The sequence below is a fragment of the Furipterus horrens genome, unplaced genomic scaffold, assembly GCF_987537825.1.
Source record: "Furipterus horrens unplaced genomic scaffold, mFurHor1.1.pri manual_scaffold_4, whole genome shotgun sequence".
In the NCBI taxonomy this organism is placed as follows: Eukaryota; Metazoa; Chordata; class Mammalia; order Chiroptera; family Furipteridae; genus Furipterus; species Furipterus horrens.
Window position 1 is genome coordinate 72557365 of NW_028327174.1, and position 21824 is coordinate 72579188.

Genomic DNA, 21824 nt, shown 5'->3' on the forward strand with positions numbered 1-21824 from the left:
ACATTCTAACAGTCCCATTGAGTTTATGAACAATATTCAGTCCAGCTGTTTTATCGATTTCCTCAATATAAGCAACTCAGTATGTAGGATCTTGGAGTTATCTTGGTTGACTTATGAGATTGAATTAATGAGAATCAATTATTTAACTTGTTGCATGGCCCCACAGTTATTATGGCTAGTACACTGGAAGGAGTCCAGATAAATCCTAAGTAATCTACACATACAAAAATTTGCTATCCACCTACCAGAACTGAAGAACCAAAAAAGTAATTCAATGAAAAGGTGACTATTTTGAACTAAGATCTGTTGCAGGGAGAGAAGAGGCAGCCAAACAGAGCTGAAACAGTGCAACTGTAGGTTAGATGGGCTGAGTTGTTGCTGTCCAAGTTGCTCGTAAGGTTCCAGGTCCACTCACTCACCAACGCCAACTGAACAGGTTAAGAACAGATCCAGCCTCTAGTTTTGAAACACATACTATATGTATTGACTGGCCTGATCTAAGCCTAAAATCACATCTGATCTCAACGCAGACACCTCTCCTTGTCCACCCCGAAATGGTCCATCCACAACATCCAGGGCTCCAGGCAGGTATTAGGGATGTACAGGGTAGGCTGACAAATTATGACTTCATTTAGTTTTATCCTAAATCATTTTGGATTCAGCAATGGCAAAATAAATCAGCATATGAAAAACATGTATTTTTTTAAAAGTAATGAGATTCTTAAACTGACTTTAAGGGCATCAAATTATTTTCTTCAATTTTTTAATTTTTTACAATATCAAACACCTTCAAAATGTTTGTTATGCAATTTTAATCTCAGTGCTATTTTGTACATCAAGTACGGCATCTCTTAGCCAGGCACAATTTTACCTTTAAAACAACAAAATACCCTGGCCTTCCCCCAACTAATTCCAAAATTAACCGCCAACATCAATTTAAAAGATGATCCCAACCACAAATTCTAGATTTATGTTAGAAAGCACACTTACTAAATGCGCACTACGCATATATCATGTTCTCAGTACTCTCGAAGTACTAGTACATTCTCAGCGCAACCAAATCTTTCACAGCTTATCACATTGACCCTGAATAAACAAAGTAGTAGATGGGCTCTAAAGGCTATTTAATCATTCCACCGCCCAAGGTATGAACTATTTTATTCCCACATTCATTAAATATGAAGTCACTCAATCCAAGAACTTGCCTTTTTATCTAAGTTAGAGGTTAATAACTGCATTTTTAAACCTGTTTACAAGAATCACCACTATATAGCTAAAAATTAATCTCGTTAATTCCATTTAATTTTCAGCTATTAGAGACTTAAGTGCTGTAAGTAGCAAATTATCTAAATTATGCATACTTGCAAAAAAACAAAACCCAGTTTACAATCACCAATACACAATGTTTAGGGTTTTTTTAAAAACTTATAAAGAATGTGTGCTTCCTCTAAGCTATCCATTTATTCTGTATTTAAAACAATGTGGTTAAAAGAAATGGTCATTGGGAATAATCACTTCTTCACTATTACATTTTGTATAATTATCAATCTTTCAAGGCCCTATTTAATATACATTGAGCCATAATATGTAATTAAACTGGGGGTTGTCTGTGGGGTTTCTGCCAAGCCAATTTGGAGGCAGCAAAGACTTAATTTAAGCAGTTTACAAACCACTGGATCAGAGCGTCCTGGTTCACTATGAGACACTTAAGGACAATGGATGCTATGACCAAGGGAAATCTTGACAAGATGTGTTCTATGATGGTTAAGGTGAGACATGCCCATCTGCACCATATTTTGCATTCAGTAACCCCACTAACATTATCAGGGGCACCCTGTTTCCATTTAGCATGATCCCAATATAACTAATTTGGGAACTACTATTGATTATTTGCATAAGGGTTTGCATACTACAACAGGTGGCAAAATTACTCAAAACCTATGATGTAGAGGCCCCAAAACCGAACAGTGTCCCTTGATCTTCCTTATTGTGTAATTCTTTGACTATACTCTGAATTTTAAACTGGATCAAAATTGTGAAAAGTAAATAAATGAAAATAAAATAACATCTGGCTTGAGTTCAACAGTCAAAAATAACCCAGAAAATGAACTCAAATTCTAAGCCAAGCCCTGAAACCGAACATCCAAAGAATATCTGAATAATGTTTCTGCATGGTACATGGTTTTTACAAACATAATTCTAAGTTTTGTATTTTTACTGGGAATGGCCTAAACTCAGATAAACCCATAAATTCAGTCTTACAAGCAGCAGTAATATAAAGTTAATTCAATTACTTTAGAGGAGACTTACATACCAATCAATGTCATTAACCTATCCACAAAATGATGAAAATATTTCTATTCAAGCTAATGTCTCCTTTTCAATGTACTTGTTATTACATGAGCTAAAAAAGGAAATAGAATTAGAAGTTCATTTTTCTTAAGTACTTACTACTCTAAGCCAATTCCATAAAATTAAATACTTTAGATAAAAGAATTCTGAGAAATTCCATAAATTTAACTTTCATAAAACTATAAACTGAAATTTTAAGTCTCAAAAATGTCTATAGTTAATTCAGTAAAATCTATATAACTGTGTAAATTCCTTCCCTTCTAGTCTTTCAATAATAACAGGTTTTGGGAGGTTGCTCATAATCTGAAATTATGCCAATTTACAGGCCACCATGGCCTAAACACAGAATAGCCAACCTAAAGATCTCTCTCTACTCTCTTACAAAAAAAGCAGTCATTATTATTAAAAAAAAAAAAAACAAAAACAAAAAACCACCCAAAACATCACCAGTACATTTTATAAAATTAAATGTAAATTTTATTAAGGATTTCCAATTACATAGTTCAAATTTCTTGAATGGAGTAGAACCATTTTGGAACTGGAGAGATGGCAGAGATGAATACCGATATCCCTTGAAATCCCAACTTTATTAAGAGAACAATTCCCCTGCAAACCACATCACCTTTATATAACAAGACGAAATAGTATTACTCCCCCCACTTTGGCAATAGCTATTTCCTAAAGGAATTAAAATTAAAATACTGGTTTTGCTACTGTTAAGTTCATTAAAAATGGGACCCTATCTTTAGATCAACATTTTTTTTTTCAGCTGTGTTCAAATGAGGTATGGGTATAAAAAAAAAAATTAGCACAGACTGTCTAATCAAGTCAACCAATCATTTTGAAAATGAAGAAAAACATAAGGTGTTTTCATGGCATTTTCTCCTATAAACTATTGCAATTGGTTAAGGATTTCCAGTAGTTAATTAAAATCTCAGGAGTAAAACTGATAATACTATACAAATAACAAAATGTATTCACATTCCAAAATGGAAGCTCTATTACTTCTAAAAATGAATGTAATGTTATTTTATTATGAGCAGAAACTCTAAACTGTTCTCCAATTACAATCTAATTAGTCCATCCTCACTGTCAAAACTTTTAAGTTCACCACCAAAAATTAACAGTAATTAGCCTGAGGTATTTTAAATGTGGCCCTACAATCTCAAGTTTAATGGCATTCCCCGCCCCACCAGTCTTATTTCTATTTTAGTACCATGATCTCTACAATATGGTCATAATTAAAATACCTAAAAACAATCCTTGGGCCTTAGTTGGCTATCCATCCACTTCTATTAAAATAGGAGCCACACAAAGAGCATTGCCTGACCAGATCCCAGAATAAAGCATTTAACTTTTGTTTCCTGGTTTATTTATGAAACTGTAGTAGAATATAAGGCTGAATATCATATTTGTGGTGCAAATAGGTCCAAATTTTTAAGCTTGTAATTAGGTTGAGAAACATTTCGTATAATTTAACTTAATATACCTAACACGTGAGGTAGTTAAGTAAACAGTACTACCCATTTTAATACATAGGAAGCAGAAGCATGGGTAAATAATATGCTCATACTTTAAATAATAAGAATTGGAATTAATCAGAGGTTTGGGGCCCTGTCTTGTAAAACTTTTTTTAAAAAAGAAAAATTACATCATTTGTCTGTTTCTTACACTTTCTTACATGCAGTACACCTCCTCCGAAGTTGGCACCCTTTTCTTCAATATCATGGTAAACTAAGTACAATATTTAATTCAAGCTAGGGCTCTACTTCTGCCTAAATTAGTACAAAATTAAGACATTATCTGTGAGAACTAAAATTATATTTGACATTTTTATTTTAGGCTGCAAAAACAAAAACAAGCAAGCAAACAAACAAACAACAAAAAACTTGAAATGAACTTGTCAAATGGTGAAAATTCATCCTTTCCAGGGAAGCAGAAGGTAGACCCTACCACAAAGAAAAGATGCTTAGTTAATATTTTAAAAGTACAGTTAATATAATAAAGCTTAACTTCTGAAAATACTAGGTTTTATTTATCTCCCTGTGGTAACGAATAACCATACTATTGAGTTAGGGTTCTTTACAGTTAACTAGATCACCTAAAATATAAAATCCATTAATAATTTAAGTTAATGTGTGTGGTGTTACTGGAAATTCTTAACCACAGACTTATCTTGACAAGTTTTTTTTTAAATGATAAATTGTTTTAGTATAGGCACTGCATTTCTATAACAAAGTAATGAAAGGCAAAGCCAGTGCAAGCAAACTTAAACCCATTTAACTACCACCTCAAAAAATACTTTGGTCCTTCAAGGAAAAATTTAGTAAAAAAAGAAAAAAATCTGTTTAACAGTTGTTTATTTCCATAGCTGTAACCTAATAATTACATGATAAAAATAATCCAGAAGAACCAAACTATGTAGCAATGAATGAAAATGTGTGAGAAAATTTCTGCATTTAACATATCTGGAAGAAAAACTAAAGTTAAAGCGCTAAGTAGAACAAAGTTGTCTTTAAAATATCAATTCCTTTCCTTTAAAAAAAAGTACTGAGTCTACCAAGAAAATACAAAAACATAAGGCTGTAAGTAAAGAATAGTTGTGTTTAGGCTATTACAGTGCAGGTTATCCTCAAGGCCACACACATACTGCTTCACTGCTGCTTGCACTCTGCTGGGTTTTGATCCTTCTGTTAAAGGAAAACAACAAGTCAATCTATCTTATTCTACCTGCTTCAGTTAATTTTTCATTAGTAATTATCTTAATTATCACATCATCTCACAGTGCTGTCAAACTTTTGCCAAATTAAAGGGTATAGCAATGATGGCAAATTCACTTATTAAAACATTAATTAGCAAGTAATGAAAATGCTAAAATAATATCCAAATTTTTAACTGTAGGACAAACTCCATAAAATGAGACACACTGAGCCATAATCGCACAAAGTTAAATAACTAAGCAATTTGTGTTAGTCACAGTACCCATTATTTTTGTCTTCTCATAGGTCAGTTACTCAAAACTACTAATTCCTTTGATAACCCAGCTATTAGGAGTAATTCATACCTGTTAAAATATTTAATTTGATTTTTAACTATCCCCTCTTACCTGCTCACTAGGTTAATGTATCTTCTGGATATTTTATAGCACTTAGCAAATGAATGAATGTATTAAAGAGAAACCAGTTTCAAATGAATCCTGATCAAATGTACGATGTATTTTGTGGGAAAATAAAGGCCTTTACTAACCCTGATATGACAAATTCCAGGAATAAGACTGGGACTCAAGAGGTGAAGAGAGGTGGCTGAAAAAATCTAACCAAGCACTCCTGCATTCAGATGATTTAGAAGTTGACCTTTGTTTATAAGCTTTCCTTTGGAGAGAAAACAACCTAAAACCACAAGCTGTAATTTAAAATGCTCCTAAAAAACTGTAAAAAAAAAAAGTACAATAACATGCCATTAAAATAGAATCCTAGGGCTTACTTATCCTGAAACTGAAAAATACATGGTCAGCCCCAAAATAAGTTTCTTAGGAGAGGTGCATTGAAATCATGTGTACTGTTGAAATGCCAGTGGTATTAAATATATATATACATGCACACAGTCCATGAGCTAGACTTTAATGCATCAACTCTTATTTAACTTACATTAAATTCAATAAAAAGGAGCACTAATTTTGCTCACCTTTGAGTCATAGTCTGGATCATTTTCCTCATCTTCTTCTTCCCCTTCCTATATTAAAGTTCAAAATGCATCCATGAAGTAGGTACAGAGTAGCAAGAAATGGCTCATATCGTAGGGAGACTTTAATATAAATTATTCTATAGGTCAACAGAATTTCATGATTACAGAGTTTAAGTGACAATGCAATTAAATTTGAAAGCTTCTATTATGAAAAATTTCCCAACACAACTTGAGAATCCAGACAGCTTTTATTGAAAAGATTTACTGCAGCCAACGTTGGAAAAGTTTACTGCAGCTTTTGACTTCTTCAAAGAGCTGATAACCCTGCAGCAGAACAGAATTATTTGAAATAAAAAAAAATGTTCTCAGTTTTGCAATTTATTTATTGAAACCTTATACATACATTGTTTGGCTGTAGATTCTAAAATCATAATTTTTCCAAAAATGTTTTTATCCCATATCACAGAATAATGATAATAGCAAAGGAATACATAAGTCACTCAATTTGCTTCTCAGTGTATTTGAAACAGAATTATTTGCTCATTTGGTAAACATTACCTCATCCGCTTCTTCACCTTCTTCATCATACTAAAAAAAGGAAAAAAAGGACCAAGTTTGATGAAACAAACTTTTGAGAATAGCATTGTTTACATCCATCATTATATATATGTACTAATAATTAAAAAGAGGAAAAATACTTTCCCTAAAGTGACTGATTATAAATTAAAACAAGAGCAATAGCTGTTTGAATCATTCAGCTCAGTGTCATATAAATCTGATAATTTGAAAAATTAAAGCAACGTACAACTGTGGACGAAGTATGATCAGACAACTATTAGTGTAAATACTACTTGCTTGCACTTATGTGTGAAACACACTGCAGAGTCCTTTTGTATTGCCATTTAGCAATAAAGACACCCAAACCTCTGAGGGCAGTCTAATTTTACTTTAATCATTACTTAAAATTCCTTGGGATAAAAATTTTATGCTTCCTAATATTGTTATCTTAGGTACTAAAAAAGTCCTCAGTATGTTTTATTTGGTCAAAAACAAGAGCACATTAAAATAGATCTAAAACACTAAGACAGTAAATTTTCACTAATTCAGTGGGTCTTCCTATTAGCAGAAAAATAAAAACTTAAATAAATGGACCCAAAGAGGGCCTATTTAATACAATTCAGGAAAGTTATCTACAGTAAATCAGTAATTATCCTATCACATTATTCTCTGTTTTCCAAAAATTACTACATCTATTCATTAAACCACTCATCAATTCCGACTATCATACCCTCACCAAATGACTTTATTGCAGGATTCAGATTCACTCACATCATCATCATCATCTTCAATAGCTTCTCCAGTAAAGTACAACACTGATCTTGGGATTATACGCTCACGTAAAAAGTGACCAATTTCAAAGTCTGCAGCAAGGATAGCTTCAGCATCATCATCCTATTTAAGAAAACAGAAAAGCACAAAAATTAATAACTTTGTTATTTAATTTGGCACATGCAAGACTCGGGTTTAAATCATGAACTCTCGACTTCACTTTTAACTTCCCAACATTTTTAAACTAGCTTACATGACAAAATAGCCATTTAAAGATTTTTAATAAAAAGAAATTTAGAAATTAAGTGTATATACTCAAGAGAAATTTTGGGAAATAATAACTAGAGCTGGTTATTGCTTACTTTTTATGGCTTAAAAGTAAAATACAAATAAGCAAGTTGGTTATAAGACTAAAATTTTCCTTTTAAAGTATTACTTACTGAAAACAACAAGTGGAATAACAGAAGGAATTTCAGGTTTTCATAAATACATTCTAGTTTCAGTAAGGAAGAAAACTGTAGTCTTGAAAATCTAAATCCCTCACAGTAATATTTGCCAAGTCTCAAAAAGAAAAAAAAGTTTTTTTTAAACTTTTCAGCATTTCTCAGTAAAAGGACTATGAGCATTTTGAATGGAATTTTTCAGATGCATAAAGGTCTTCCCTAGGTACTGCAGTCTCAGGACAAAATGTGAGTAGCAACTACCTCCCTCCACACTTTTGAAAACCATTCTTAATTTCATAAACAGGTAACAATTCAACAAATAAAACAATTGAGCTTACCAGATCACCACTCTCAGGAACTGTAAAATTGAGAAGAGAAATTCAAATGAATAAAAAGCTAAACAAAACTTAAAACAACCATCAATACTCAAACTTAAAACACTATTTACCTTCAGGAGGGGCAAAAAAATTAAAGAAAGAATCATTGGAAACTGTTTTGGTCACAGTACGAACTGTCCCACGTCCCTTATGTTTCTGCTTCTTTTTAATGGTTTTCAAAGTGACATTCTTCCCTTTTTTCCAATCTATCTGGCACCTTCCAAAGCAAAGGGGGGAAAATAATCTATTACAATTAACATATTACTTTGAATTGCAAGGACAGCTAAGATTTTTTCTAAATAAATAGTATATTAATTTCAGTGTTAAGAGGGAAAAATTGGTCCAAATGCTTTCTGTAGCAGTATAAAGAAAAATGTTTCATTTCTAAACAATTTTTTCAATAAATGTATTTACAATTACCACAAATTCACAATGTAACAAATTAAAACTTGCACTTCCTTTGGAGAAATATCTGTTTAACAGCCTACAGGCCAAGAAATATTCTATGAAAATGGCTAAATTCTCAGAAAACATTTTACTCAAATGTTTGGAGATAAACTATGTATATATCAAGTACACATACTAAGAAATACCAGTATCACAAATCATAAGTAAAACAAAAACATGCAACATTCTGTTAATATAGTAAAATCAAACTCACCCTGTACAGCCCATAATTTCTGGTCCATCAAAAGAAAAGGGATCAGAATCATCTGGTTCTGATCTCATCCTATATGTCTTTGTCAACACTTCATTTGTGAAATATTCATTGGGTTCAAAGTGAAATTCTAAAACAAAGCTCTTTTAAAAAAAGTATAAAAATGAATTAAATTCCTACATCATCAATTTCAATGTTTTAGTGAACAAAGCTTAAACTGACCAAGCCCCACTTCCTCCCTCCATCCTTACAAAGACAGCGTGTAAAATCTTAGACTAGAACCTGAGCTCGACAGAGAAAAAGCCCAACCTTATTACACGTCAACATAAGAATCTATAGCCTATAGTAGCTTTGCCCATACTTTACACAAAACCACTGATGGTTTTTGGGAGAAGCTGTTGGTTGAGTTCTCATAACGGGGAAGTGGGGGCCCTCTAACATCTTGTTTTATGTAATTCCCAGACATGCCTTTTAATAATGGACAAGTATTTTCTTAGTCATGTTTCCTTGGTATTATTTTTTTTATCCTTTCTTAATCCTGGATCAATAATAGACTATATTTTGAAAATAATTAAAAGGTAGGAGAAAGGATAAATGCTGTATCACATTATCAACATCCAAACATTTATTTCCTACCAACAATTAAGTATACCAAGTATCCCTTTGAATTCATTTCTTCTCACCTCCTCAAATGTTACTTTTTAAAAAGTTCCATTTATTTATCTGTAAACACCTGTTACAAAATTGAAAGTATTTCAAAGTTTTTACCATAGGCTGGCCAGCATCAGAGAACTTCACTTTAATATCTTTCAAGTGCTTCAGAATAGGCTCATCATGTTCCTTCAAATTAAAAAATAAAAAATATATATAGATATTTATAAATGAGTAATGTGGCATTTTAGAACTAGTGGTCTGTTACTGCACAAAAAAAACACTTAGATGACTGAAATTTTATAGTGAAGTTTTATGTAGCAATGTCTAGGTCGTTATCGGGACTGAATGGGATAAGGAGTACAAAACCAAGTCTAAAATAGGCATGTTTGCTTTTGTAACTGCTGCCCTTAGCTGTTCTTGTTCCTTTCATTCTTTCTGCTTAAAGCTTTCCTACTTGGCTAAGGTAGAAATTCAATAAGTAGTCATTGTTTTGGGATTTCTTGACATTAACTTCCAACAATCACATCAAACATCAAGTGCTACAATGCAGAGGGTAGTGGCTCAAGAAATGTTTCTGATTAGGAGGGGCAATGTTTCCCAGAGAAAATGACAATTATAAGAGTTAAAGACATTTACAGTATTCTTTTAAAATGCAAATGTTCCTTGAAATACTTGGTTCAGACTGAAATGGTCTGTTGGGTAAGACAACTGGAACTGTTAATGTTAAGTCTTTCAAACTCTACCTCCACACTAAGCTTCTAAGAAGGTACAGAGCCACTAGAAAGCAACAGACAGCAATGAGCAATTATCTAAGTTTTGAAAATGAATCATAATTTATTTGGTTAATCAAAACTTTAATTTTCCCTCTATACCTAACAGTCCTTTCAAAAGAAAGCAATCATTCTACAAATGTCAACAATGATGAGACCAATCATCAGACATTTAAATTTCAAAGGTTTATTCTCTAAGGTAAACTGCTATTTTTAAGAATATTACCTGAACCATATCACTGAGCAAGTCTACATTCTTAAAAACAGTCAACCAAAATTCAGGAATTCCTTTGGGGTCTTGTTTTTCTTCATCCTTTTTCTCATCTTCGATCTTGGCCTTTTCTTTCAACTCCTCCTTGATAAATAACAGCATGTATTAATGAATACTTGGATTAGAACTCTTGATAAAATCTTATATATTCCCTTAATTTGAATGCAGTGGCAGAAGTATAGAAACCAACAAAACAAATCCTCAATCACTAATTACAACTTTCAGCCCAAACAATTCTAGTCTAGTTGCATAAACATTGCTGTTACCAATACCAAACTGCTTTTATAAACACTGCTACTACCATATAGCTCCCAAAGAGAATCACTAGGGCCATGAGCAGTAGAAAAGTTTTAGGGGAAAAAAATTTTTTTTTAATTCATGAAAAATAATGACTTTTAAACAAACAGGAAAACCAAAATAAAAACCTTGTTCAATGCCTCATTCCTCAATGTTTTTTAATCAAAACAGTAACTTCTATTAATCAATCAACATTAAAATAGCAATGCAGAAGAAACAGGGTCATGTAATATAACAGCACTGATTTGTCTCAGCTCTGCCATTATTAGTTGTAGGCAAGTCACTTAGAGGCCACCATTTCTTCACTTGAAAAAAGGGAACAATCCTTTGCATGTCATCATGAAGTTCAAAGAAAAAGGTTTTATTTCCAAAGTATAAAACATACTAAAGTTGGTACCAACCGAAATTTCATCTTCCTCATCTGGTTTCCATTCACATTCTTCTTCCGTAGGTTCATAAATTGCATTAATAATCTCGAACCGCTAAAATGATTTAAAAAATGAAAATAAAAAAAAAGCTTACACAGAAACACTGACATCCAAGCAAAAAACTAGCTGTTTCTCATTAAGAACCCATAGATTTAACTTACACATACTACAACTTGAATTATTATTATGGATAGTTTTCCCAAATATGTACATCTAATAACTATTTTGCTGAGAGGTCTAAAGATTGTTTCTGGAGCTTTATGACCTTTTTGAATTTTAGATAAATAAAATGAAGCAGTAGAAAGCATTACCTTATCGAATAAAGGCTGATAGAGAACAGCATACTTTCTTTCAAGATCATGAACTTCCTCATAGAACTTGGCTTCTATCTGTGCACATTTAACTTGGAGGTTTTTGAGAGCATTCACTCGTCTTTTAACTACCTTAGGCAAGCTGAAAGGTTAGAGAGCACCAGTTACATAGCATCACAGTAAGACACAAGTCACACTTCTATCATAATGAGACTGAAGCATAAAAACTAGTGAATGATAGGTTTCCTATATGAAGCAAAAATAAACTAACTCAAAGTAATTAAACTTTATGAGATATAAATACATGGGCCTCTGGACTATTAAGAGTTCAAAATTAGAAATTTAACCAGGTACAGAAAAGTGACAGGAAAGTGTAAATACTATTATTAACCCAGATCTTTCATTGTACTCATGTTCAGCTTTCTTATCAGTATTGGCATCTCAGCTGTAAAATACAGTCTATCTTATAAAGTTAAAATGCCATGGGATGACAATGCTAATTGTAAGAACAATGATAATCTGAATTTTCTTTGAAAAAGAGTATCTCACTTGTACCAGCAGTTAGTATTGGGGGAAAGAAAAGGAGCATGTGTATACCGGGAAAAAGGACAGTACCCTACACATTTTATATTTTAGTCTCTATTTAATTTAGAATTTGAAATTATATTAAATAAGAACATAGTATTTTATAAAGAGGGGACATGTGTTTTAACAGCTTATTGAGATATAATTCATATATAACTTACTATGGCACATAGATTTTTAAAAGGTTATACACACATAGTCTGTGAGCCCCTCAAAGAATTGCTTACACTTATGAACCACTCCACCTCCCAAAATAGGCTCACACTCAAAATTTACCTTACTTCAGGGAATCTGTGTAACAGATCCAGAACAGAGGTTTGAATTCCCTGCCATAGACAGATTCATCTTACTTAACCACAACTTTAGTTAAGATAATCACAAGTAAAAAACATACCTAAATATATCAACATTTTATTTCTAACAATTAAAAACAAAAAGCCTAATATTGTTCTGGTAATCGGCTGCTGGCCACTACCCCCACTCTGGCTCAGAACCTACAAGCACTGGCTCCTCCACCCATTCTGATCTAGGTACAACGGATTACAACCAGGAAACTGCCTTCTCCCAAAGTAGACAGAAAATCTGCCCAGGATTGTCAGCCAAGTTTGAACCTGAGGTAACTGGAACTCTCCTTAGGCTTATCCCATCCCCTTCTCCTTAAACTCCAGGGGATTGTCACAAACCAGAGCCCGAGCTTCATTCCTCCCTCAATACTCATTACTGGAGTAACTCTTATAGCCCAGTATCCTAAGATCTAAGGCCAAAATAACTAGACGCTCGAGTACAATTTCTATGAAAGAATGAAATACTTATTATCTGAAGCACCATTATCAGACTAAGAATTTCAAAAGAATATAAATATACTTAGAGATGAGGGAATATACCAACAATATGAGACAAGACCAAGAAATCTAAAATAAGGTAGGAATATAATGAAAAATAAAGTAACTAACAGGACCAACAACTAAGGTAAACAAGCTAAAAGTTCAACTGAAGAAAAAGTCCATGAGGCTAAAAAGGTCTCCAGGTAGGAGAGACAGAAAAGCTAGGAGATTCGAATGACAAATTGAATAATAACTGAAAAAAAAGACGAATATCTAAAGAAATGAAAATCTCAGTTAAAGCAATATAAAAATCCTATTCTACTACTCCCAGACATGTTAATGATATTTATGAATATCAAAAGACAAAAGAAAATTCTAAGAGTTCAACGAAGAAAGCTAATAATCTACAAAAGCAAAGGCATCAGACACCAAGCTTCAGAAGGAAACTATATATATAGAAGTAGAAAGTGAATTTTTAAGATAATTGAGAATTTTAAACTTACAATTTTATAGTCAAACTATTATTCAGATATGAAGGCAAAATAAAAATTGTATGAGGTGTATCAGGCTTCAAAAAGTACGCCAAATACTCATTGTAATCATTAAAAATAATTTCCGAATTAAGTTAAAAAATCAAAGAAAGGCTATAGATAAGGTATAGGTGATCGAATACCTTAATAAAGTTTACTGTTGCACTGAAGGGAATAAACAGAGGACCAGAAGTTATTTATAAACAATATATTGGTAAATTTTAAAAATCAATATGGGTAAATTAACTTAGGTATGAGGTTAGAGCCACTTCACCATAATAACAACAAAAAAAGAATGCATTAACTTTGAAACCAGCAGAAGACAACCCAATCTATTCAATGGAAAGCAGAAAAGGAGAAAAACAAAATACAATAAAAATAAGGAAAAGACGGTAGCAATTGAGCCCAAAAGCATTATCAATTTTAAGAAATGTAAAGAGTTGAAATTAGTAATAAAGAAGCAAACATACACATTAGAGTAAGATATAAAGATGAAAACAAAAAAAAAAAAAAAAACATACAGGTAAACAAAACTGAAAAGAAAGCTACCTTAGTATCAGACATAGAATTTATGACACAACCCAGAACTCATGTATTTACAGGAAGAAATAGATAAATTAAGCAGAGCTTTTAAACATATCATTCCCAGACACTGTTAGATCAAGCAGAAAATAATGAGAAGAACCTGAATAACACAATGATTAAGCTTGGGCTATTAATTTCAGCATATAGAGCTTCACACTTAACATTGACAAAAACAGAATATTAAGGTCATGATGATACAAAGTAACCTTTTTTGAAAAAATCAAATTACTAAGCATTTAACTAAAGAGATTGGAAAAATGGAAGAAGGAAATAACAACATTAAAGCCCGAGAAAGAGCAGCAATTAAAAATAACAACAAAATATATATGAAAACGAAAAATAAAAGCTGGTTCTAAAATACAATAAGACTGAGGCAACTTGCAAAACTAATGAGGCTGTAAAATACAGAACACAGAGGAAAAATAATCACAGATTTCTAAAAATATCATGAATTATACACTAATCGATTTTAAACAGTAAAATGCATAATTTTTAGAATATAAACTTCAAAATTGACACAAGAGAACCTGCAGAGGTCAATCAGTAGATGAAAGAAAGAGAATAAAAGAAAATAAAGTCCCGAGGACCTCGGCTTCCCAAATCCCAAAGGTCCAAGTTCATTGTTAGAACAGTTCTACCAACTGTCCAAGAAATAGTTAATTCCTATTTTGTACAAGTCATTCCAGAAAACAGGAAAAAAGTAAAAAGCAGCCATGTTCATTTCATTAGGCAGTCAAAATCTTGACTCTAAAACCAGGGGATACAATGATCACCTCCGAAAGCTTTTTTATTGTACATATATACATGCATGCATGCATACATGTATGTATTCCTATGTTCAATTCACTAATGAATAAGGACCCTGGATAAGATATTAACTACCCAACTCTGATGAAGTAACACATAATGATTAAGCTTATTCCAGGAATGCAAGGTTAGTTTGATATCTAAAATATGTATTTCCAAAAATATATATTTAATATATACTTAACAGATTCAAAGAAAAAGTCAAAAGACAAATCTAAACTGATAGGAAAAAAGGGCATAAAAAATCAGACACTCAATATTTAATGGGCATTTTATATTCATTCCTGGTTAAGAATAGAAAAAAGACAAAGACACCCATTTTAACACTATTGTTTACCATAATACGGAAAAGTCCTGGCAGTGTTATAAAGAAAGAAAAGTAAACATGTAGTATAGTTTAACATGGAACGGTAGAGCTAAAACTGCCATTATTTGCAGATAACATCTTTTGCCCATGGGAGAAAATACAGAACCAATTACTGTAAGTGCAGCAATACTTCTAGATACAAAATCAACTTTCTCTACCATGTTAATATATATGTTTAGTCAATGAAATTGCTACCAAAATTTTAGTTTAATGTCTTTTTTGAAAGAACCCTGATAAACTTACTGTCATCCATGGGGGGTGGTGGTGCGGTGAGGGGTGGTGGAAGAAAGCAACTCACCCTGCCAGATATTAACATATACTATAAAGCTATAGTAATTAAGTGTGACAAGGACAAAAGAGACCAAAAAAATAAAAAAATAAAAAAATAAGTGAAACAGCGGCGTCCAGCTCAAACACAGAAAGTGATATGCTATTTAAGGTGATACCACTAATAAATGGCGAAAACTGAACCATTTTAAGTTACAAAAACTAGCCCACTAACAAAGAAAGAACAAAAAAGAAAGAAAAAAATGGATGCCTATTCACACTTAATACAAAGGTGTACTTTAAAGAGATCAAAGATTAAAGGTAAAAGGTAAAACTAGTCAACAGGAAATAGAGAAGGAATTAGGAAGGACTTAACTTCAAAAGAACAAACCACAGATTAAAACATTTAACAATCATAAGTAATAACTTGTTTAATGGAGGATGCTATGCGGAAAATAAAAATGACACAATAGATTTACAAAGTCTAAAACTGAAAAGGAATCAACACCTAGAATAGATAAGAACTCCTGCAAAACAAAACAGACAGTAAACCCCAGTAGGAAAAAGGGCAAAGAGTACAAATGAGCACCTAAAAGCCTCACAATCGTGAAGAGAAACTCATGAGAAATCAGAAAATATAAATAAAATAGGGCTGCACCTCTTCGATTGGTTAAAAAAAAACAACTATAAAGCTGAATGATGCCAAGTGTTGGAAAAGACACAAATATAAAGCAACCTTCGTGCACTGGATACAGTCACTCTAGAAAGCAAGTGGGAAGAACTTAAGGAGTGCAAACCCTGTAACTACCAATCCCACTGGTAAGTACACATCACAAGGGAATTCTTAATAGTTCCTTAAGAAAACATGCACAAGGATGACATTACAATAAACTTTGTGTTGACTGACCTTAGAGGCAATCTACGTATCCATCAAAGAAAAAACATATAATAAGACATGGTGGACAAATATCATGAGACCTAGGCAACATTCATAGGCTAGAAGCTAATAAGAGATACATAGATAGCAACATGGATAGATCTTAAAATCATAAAGCCATAAAAAAAAAAGAAAAAAGAAAAAACCAACTACAAATAGAATAGTATATTTGGGCTATTAGCAGTGATTTATCTGACCATGAAATAAATTTTAAAAAACTGTTATTTCTTCTAATTCTGTGCATTTCTAACAAACCTCTAAACAAATCTCAGAAATGATTAAGATCACTACACTTCCTTTGCAGATGGAAATAAACTTTAAAAGACCAACTCTAAATTGGTGGTACTTGAGCAAAACCTCCAAATAACCCTATATTCAATATTGACGAACATTAGCTTTCTTTCCACTATTACATACATAAGTCCCAGATGGTCTCAAAAATAGATACACCTGCAATGCTGATTATAGAGAGAAATAAGGACTATGAAAAAGAAGAACTTGTACCTTTCAATGTATCCTGTTGGTGTTTCTACCAGACCATCAAGTCTTTCTTGGAGGGCTGCAAGAATCTGAGGATTTTGCATCATCTGAACAGTCAGCTGACGCGCTTAAAAAAAAAAAGGGCATTGAAAGAAGGATTTTATGAAAACGTATCACGCTATTTTAATAGGACAATCCAACCATGGAGTTTCCCTGACTAGTCAATAATTGCTGGTATGAGCAGAGACAAGCAGCAAGCTAAAAAATAATTCACTCTAGGAAAACACAATGTGCGGGACAAGTTCAGATTTTTAATAATCTCTAATGCCTGCCATTTCTCAAAACCATTTACACAACTATCAACAGTATCTTTTCTCTTCCTATGATCTTGTGTTTCAGCCATCATGCATTTCAGGGAGCTCAAAGCTTCATCCAGATGCCTATCTCTGACCCTTGTTAATCCTTCAAAGTCAGACAACACATCAGAAAACTGCAACATAGTGACAGTTACAAGCCTGGGTAACAGTGATACAAGGGACCTGAATGTTTTTTTGATGTTTTTATGTGACTGGGTGTTTCTCAATAAAGAAAGTTAACAGCTGAGATAGTCAAAGGTTGTAACTAAAGCAAAAAAAAAAAAAAAATTGATTATCAACAATGTTTGAAAACTACACTCAATCCAAAGATAAGTTAGATTTATACCAAAAGATTTGCTATTTTATCTTCACTAATAGACATTCCCCAAAACTGCATTTTCCCAATTACGTTTTTAAAGTTCAATTTACTTCTAATATTAATTTGATTAGATGATGTACAGTTGTGATAACCAACATGCCTTTAGAAGATCAATATTGGCTACTAAGGACAGTCGTTTATCTTTTAAGAAAATGTTGCAAGATAAAAGCCAGAACTGTAAGTTCGGTAGTCTTTTAACCACCTTATTCTGGCTTAAAAATTAAAAAGTTGAGTCACCTGGTACATTAATATTCTTGATCCATATCTACAGGACATAACCTAAAACAGTGTAACTCTCCACCACCACTGACACCCCTATTAATGTTTCTTTTTTGTTGTTTGGTTGGAATGGATTTTAAAAAGACAGGTACACACACAACTACATATTGTCTACATACTGAATATGAAACTTTCAAGTAAGTACACCTAAGCTAGTGGTATTTGTTTAGAAGCACCACCAAAATAACTCCTACCACCACCTTTAACATTTCTAAATTCAGACAAAACTCTTGGTAGCTAAGCTGTTTGCCACGGCTATGCCATGTCACTCTAGCAGTAAAGGTATACACAGTGGCTTCTGAGGGGTTGCTATTCCCATACCTTCCTTCATTACTATCATTTTATCCCCATCTTTCTTCCATCCCTCCCGCTACCACACACACACAATTACTGAACTGATATGGGCCAGTGGATAGAGCAGGCAAGGATCAAAAAGAGAATGGTACTTATTACTACTCTCTAAAAGACATTTGCCAGTATTCACTGGATCCTGAAAAAATTTAAATACCTTTGATTTTTGTTTCTTCACCAGTCTCTTCTTCTTCTACTTCTTCAACATCATCCAAATCTTGATCAAGTTCAGATTGTTCTTTGCTACAATATCATAGTATCACACCAAATTCAAATGTACCAAATTACCAAAAATAAAACATATAGAAAAACTTAAATTCACTTTCTACATTAATATGCCTCTTTCAAAAATATGAAATAGGAAATCCAAAAGGTAATTGTTTTCTAACTTCATATATAAGTAAGTACAAGTACTTAAAAAATTTTTTTAAAGCATGTGGTCAAATACAGTCTATACTTCAAGCTTTAAAAATGTGGTTTAACAGGTTTTGGTTCAGAGGTGTGATATCAGGAAGAATGTGCTTTCTACCCAATATCTAATGCTTTTTCTTAGTAACAGTACCCTAGTTTTAAAATAGGAGATGGCAGTTCACAAAGCTAAAGTATCTAGATTTCCCAAACTACATTTTAGCTAGATGTGGCTATGTGACTGTTTTAGCGGCGAGAGAAAAAGTTTTAGTATAGAACTTTGAGGAAACTTCCTTTATAGGATGGTAAACAGCTGGGAGGCCTTTTAGACCTTGCTTTCTCCCTAGAATATGAATGTGATGGCTAGAGCCCCAGTAGCCACATTGGACCATGATGCAACCTAGAGAATGGAAGTAACAAGCTAAGGAAGGTTGGAAAAACAGAAGGATCCTGAATCCTTGATGACTGTGGAGCAAACATATCAGCCTGCACTCACTAACTTTGTGGACCCTCCTCCTTTTCAGTACTTCACAGGGAGATGGGAAAGAAGAGTAAAAGTTAAGGAGAAGGGCTGAGACTACTTCATGCTTAGAGCAAAGCCAGGACAATGGCACCATTGAAAGAAAAGATAAAAAGTAGTTAAGATAACATTCTCCTCACTTCATCTTAAAAATGTCGTTTCTATACATGAAATTACAACCAGCATTGAAAAGGGAAATAATAGCTAAGTCAATATATAGCTCATCAAATAATTCCTTTGTGATTTTACATTTTAATATTTTGTTTATAGATCTGTTTGCTTTACATGTTTACAAACAGCATATGAAAAATTTTCATATATGGACAAGTACTATTTAATTTTCATATGGGGACAAGTACAGAAAAGGTCAATTGTACTCTGCTAGCAAAATTTATGTTCCTACCAACTAAGAGAAAAAAAAGTCTTCTCATCAAAAACAAAATAATCATTTCTCTGACAGTATAAACTTAAGCATACTTAGAGTTAAGAGTAACTAAACATAACATGGAACAGGCTCTTCCTCCAGTGTCATTTCATTCAACCATTTATTAAATATTTAAGTCTTTTAAGTTTTAAAATGGGGGTCTAAAAAACTATGTCATATAGCCAAATCTAGCCCACTCTTATTTTTGTAACTGAAGTTTTATTGAAATACAGCAATGTTATTAATTCATTTATGTACTGTCTGGTTGCTTTCATACAAAAACAGCAGAGCTGAGTTGTTGCAAAAGACCGTATGGCCTAAAATGCCTACTATATTTAAGATCAGGTCCTTTACAGAATCTCCTCTACCCTTTCCCTTGTGAAGGCTCACAGGCCCCTAAAATTAAATAATTAAAGAGGGAATCAATTTATCCCCCGCCCCCAATTTAAAACAAAATGAAGGTTAAAATGGCAAACTGCACATACTCATCTGACCTCAATCCTTCCAGAATCCCTACTAAAATTATAATAAAGGGGTTTTTAAACAGACACACACCAAAGGACAAGAAGACAAGAGCAACAACTTCACTGAGAACTGAAATCTAATTAGTGGGCAAAGCTGAGAGCCAACTCAAACACAAAATCTTAAAAAGAACACTTAATATGAATAAAATAGGGAGAACAAAGCAAAACCTGATAAGCAGTTAAATCCTTAGCTCCTCTCCCTCACTCTAGCAGAGTATGGCAGTTTCTTCTCTGGAAAGGAATAAATTGAGAAACTGGACTAGAGGATCAGAATTATGAGTATCTAAGATATGACAATATGCACACTAGAATACTGAATGTAGAGACACCTTCCTAGCTGTCTTCTCGTAATTTGGCTCCCAGAACACCCACTCTTCACTGAGGTGTTATCTGGCCACTCAAGAAAAAAAAAAAAAAAAAAAAAATCTGATGCTGGAGATTCTCACAACCTTGACAACCTTACATTAATATCCCCAGTGGACAAGCACCTCCCTCCCAACACCCAGATTTTCCAGTCAACTTTTAAAAAATATCCTTCAACTGTCTGTCCCCACTCCACTCCAATCGTACTGAGCAATCAAATAGGTATTACCTCCCTTTTGAGGAAAGCCTCTCACATTGACACCAAAACAAAGAGAGAAAGGAAAAATTCAAGAGCAAACAAGACAATACAGGGGAAAGAAACATCCAGAGAAAACACACTACAATCAATGAAACAAGAACAATAAGATGCTATAAAAACAGGAATAGATGACAGCAAAGGAGCTCTTGAGAACTAAGAAAGAGAAATCTGGAAACTCAACACAAGAGTTGAAAAATGAAGGTTCTTCAGCTTTGCCTAGAAAGAGCAGAGAGACAAAGATAGAAAATAGTACAGAAGGTAATTAGAAGAACCAGTCCAACGCACATTACAGGAAATCCAGAAAGAGAAAACAGAAATAAGACAATCAAAATAAGAATATTTCCCAGTACTAAAAGATCAAATGGCCACATTGAAAGGGTCTACCAATGAATCAATTTACATGAGGTGAAAAAATAGACCTAACAATGTAAAAATTTCTGAACTCCAAAACCAGAATAGCTTCCAGAAATAAACAGATAAATGTGTATATTTGTTTTAAAAAGTGCCACATACAAATGATCAAGAATTATGACTTGGAATTTCAAGACAGCAACACTGGAAGCCAGGTGACAATGGAGCAATGCCTTCAAAATTCTTAAAAATGATTCCCATATTAGAATTCTACACACAAACTATTAAGCATAAGAGTAGAAATATCATTCTCATTTATGTCATCTCAAAACAATTTACTTCCTTTGTATTCTTCTAAGAAGGTATTAAAGAACCAAAAAAAAGAACACACGGGACTCAAAGGAAACCTCAAACCCAAAAGAAGAGAAACAGAAGAAAACCCCAGAAAGAGAATAAAATAGATCCCCAATTTCTTAGCTAAGGCTAGGAAACCCAGATTGAAGAAATGTGATTGAGGCGATACTACTTTCACCACTAAAATGTCTGCCGCCACTCTTCTCCTGCATGCACGGGCGGATTAGCCATATTCATCTATCTATAGTACTTGATGTGTTATCCTTGTGCTAACGTCTAGTGCCCTTGCATCTCCATGCT

The 21824-nt window shown here is 33.1% G+C and overlaps 1 protein-coding gene across 3 annotated transcripts in view; it reads right to left on the minus strand.

Annotated features, from left to right (window-relative positions):
* Positions 1-2920: 2920 nt before the first annotated feature.
* NAP1L1 (nucleosome assembly protein 1 like 1) overlaps positions 2921-21824 on the minus strand; it is a 28973-nt gene continuing 10069 nt past the window's right edge. The window contains exons 3-16 of one of the 3 annotated variants that reach the window (XM_090273638.1): positions 18479-18564; positions 16981-17083; positions 11575-11716; positions 11237-11317; positions 10494-10622; positions 9612-9683; positions 8847-8986; positions 8257-8402; positions 8147-8166; positions 7366-7488; positions 6595-6624; positions 6037-6084; positions 4971-5042; positions 2921-4301 (exon numbers count right to left, since the gene is read on the minus strand). In XM_090273638.1, coding sequence (XP_090129764.1) covers positions 5007-5042; positions 6037-6084; positions 6595-6624; positions 7366-7488; positions 8147-8166; positions 8257-8402; positions 8847-8986; positions 9612-9683; positions 10494-10622; positions 11237-11317; positions 11575-11716; positions 16981-17083; positions 18479-18564 — 1156 coding nt within the window. In that variant the 3' untranslated portion in view covers positions 2921-4301; positions 4971-5006. Of the gene's footprint in view, positions 4302-4970; positions 5043-6036; positions 6085-6265; positions 6625-7365; positions 7489-8146; positions 8167-8256; positions 8403-8846; positions 8987-9611; positions 9684-10493; positions 10623-11236; positions 11318-11574; positions 11717-16980; positions 17084-18478; positions 18565-21824 lie in introns of those variants that run through there. The other 2 variants (XM_090273637.1, XM_090273636.1) reach the window with 2 other exon arrangements.